This window comes from Anarrhichthys ocellatus, unplaced genomic scaffold (assembly GCF_004355925.1).
Source record: "Anarrhichthys ocellatus isolate YVR2014 unplaced genomic scaffold, GSC_Weel_1.0 scaffold13, whole genome shotgun sequence".
Lineage (NCBI taxonomy): Eukaryota > Metazoa > Chordata > Actinopteri > Perciformes > Anarhichadidae > Anarrhichthys > Anarrhichthys ocellatus.
This window is the reverse complement of record NW_022280043.1, coordinates 2,306,711-2,309,346: the sequence shown is the minus strand read 5'-3', so window position 1 is coordinate 2,309,346 and position 2,636 is coordinate 2,306,711. Positions and strand designations below refer to the sequence as shown.

Below are 2,636 nucleotides of genomic sequence, written 5' to 3'. Positions count from 1 at the left end.
ACACACACACACACACACACACACACACACACACACACACACACACATTTTACAACCACAGAGGTAGTGGGTGTTTTAGAATCAGAATCAGAATCAGAACCATTTATTGCCAAGGTATGTTGCACATTCAAGGAATTTGACATGATGGGTGGTGCATAACATTAATCAATCAACAACAATCAACACAGTGCAAAAAGTAGAAACATATTAAAATGTAGTGTGTAAATGTGCATATTTTTCTTTGTTGACTTACACTGTAACTTCCAAAATAGCACATACTCCTACACACTGTCTATTCAAAAAACTGTGCCTTGCCTGCACATTTTTTAAATGCAGCCTAAATGAAACATCAAATTCGTACTTGGTTTTGATTGGAGACCTGCAGAGGGTGTCTCTGGTGGTAAAGAATAAAGAGAGCGAGTGAACAGCCTACACTGCAGTTTGTTTTCAATTTCTAAGGAGAATATGTAAGCGCTGTGTTTTGCTAAACCTCTGAATAATAGTTTTCCCCACGGACACTCAATCCCGACATGACTGACAGCTGTAACGTCTCTCGGGTATCATCGATCCGATCTAAAAAAAATCTGTTCGACTTTTTTTGCTGCCAGTCTTTCAGGGAAGAAGACTGGCTCATAAAGGGGATGAATGAATACATGTTTTGAGGATATCACTTCTCTGAGAAGCTCGGCTGCACCGCATCACCCCGTCATCCACTCATCCAACTCTTGTTCTCTTGCATTTCAGTGTTTCATTTGGTCCCCACAGCAGCTTTCACCATGACAACATTTGACTTCTCGGATATAGAGGCATTTTTGGACTGCCACCCAGACCTCTTCGAGGAATATCTCGTTCGAAAGGCGAAATGTGATCAGGTTAGCAGATGGTTGAAGGAGCACCAGCCGTTGAAAGTGTCCACAGTCGAGGAGAAGCGTGGCGCTACTGCCAGGGACCCGCTCTGGACGACCAACCCGGACGGGCTCCGGCGCAGATCGTCCCACATGGAGCTGCGACGGAACTTCGCCCGGTCCAAAGCCACCACCGCATACCGGACCTACGACGAGCATGTGAGTCTGATCGAACACGAGTCCCAGTCCAGCATGAGGCGCCGTGCGCTCCTGCGTAAAGCCAGCTCCCTGCCTCCGACCACCGCGCACATCCTGAGCGCCCTGCTGGAGTCCAGGGTCAACGTGCCCCAGTACGCTTCCAGCGCCATCGACTACAAATACAGACTTAAGGAAACCAACGAGAGGGAGTTTTTCTTGGAGTTAGTGAAAGATATCTCCAATGATTTGGACCTGACAAACCTCAGTTACAAGATCCTGATCAATGTGTGTATCCTGGTGGATGCAGACAGGTGCTCGCTTTTCCTTGTGGAGGGACCCGCGCACAAGAGGACACTGGTGTCCAAATTATTTGACGTTCACTCTGGCACCACTGTCAGGCCATCATCCAGCACCCTTAACTCCAATGAAGTGCAGGTGCCATGGGGGAAGGGTATCATTGGATATGTGGCAGAGCATGGGGAGACTGTAAACATCCCAAACGCATATGAGGTGAGCCTGGTGTATATGATGAATACATTATTAAACTTAGACTTTTTATTAATTAATGCAGATATATTTACAGTAAGTAAAGCTAATAATTAATGATGTGGGGATCAGATGTTTTCACTATTGGGAGAAAACATTGATACAATATCCACATATGTCCAAACAGAATGGAAGACATTTAAATCAGTTGTTCCTTAAGCAGAACTCTGAGTTGAGCAAGGGAACGCTCAAATCAAAGAAATGGAGAAAGACTCGAATTACTTAAATTATGTCAGAATAAAAAAACGTATCTCTATAATATACAAAGAAGAAGGCAATCACGTGTTATAATTCTTCCCACAAGCCAGATCTCTACCACATCATTATATCATGGCCCTGGGCTGCATGGGAAGCTATATGGCAACATGATTTTGTCGATTCCCCTGAGGTCTATTATTGCAATAGTTTAGATATGTGTAAGGGGCATCATAGTTTTTTTCTGCTTATAGTAAAAATAAGAAGCTTCCTGCAGAGCCTGAATTTAATTAGCCAAACAATTGCGCCTGGGCTGCTTTATTTCATGACAAAAGCGCATAAACCCCAAATATTTGAAGCAATATTGTCATACTGTGAGTACAACGTAAAATGTGCTGGTTTCTACTGGGCACAGTGAAGTTACAGGCTATATGTGTGTTAATCATGCACGTTTGATATATGTGTAACATGTGTTTATGTGACCACTATTGCAGGACCACCGCTTCAGTGATGAGATAGACAAGTTAACGGGCTACAAGACTCAGTCCATCCTCTGTATGGCCATCTGTAACAGTGATGGGGAAGTCATAGGTGTTGTACAAGCAATCAGCAAAAATCCCATGGGCATTCCCTTTACTGAGGATGATGAGAAGGTGAGCCTTTTATTATGTCCCAGATCCATGTTACCAGGGGATTTTCCCATTCACAGGCATTTTATCCACTATTTAATATCTTCAGTATTATTGTAGTTGGTTTGACCATTAAGGGCATTTCAGAGATGTAGTTTAAATTGGATACTTGTGGAACACACACACACACACACACACACACACACACACACACACACACACA

The 2,636-nt window shown here is 43.6% G+C and overlaps 1 protein-coding gene across 1 annotated transcript in view; it reads left to right on the top strand.

Annotated features, from left to right (window-relative positions):
• Nucleotides 1–456: 456 nt before the first annotated feature.
• pde11al (phosphodiesterase 11a, like) overlaps nucleotides 457–2,636 on the top strand; it is a 10,983-nt gene continuing 8,803 nt past the window's right edge. The window contains exons 1-2 of the mRNA XM_031853326.1: nucleotides 457–1,553; nucleotides 2,279–2,437. Coding sequence (XP_031709186.1) covers nucleotides 777–1,553; nucleotides 2,279–2,437 — 936 coding nt within the window. The 5' untranslated portion in view covers nucleotides 457–776. The remainder of the gene's footprint in view (nucleotides 1,554–2,278; nucleotides 2,438–2,636) is intronic.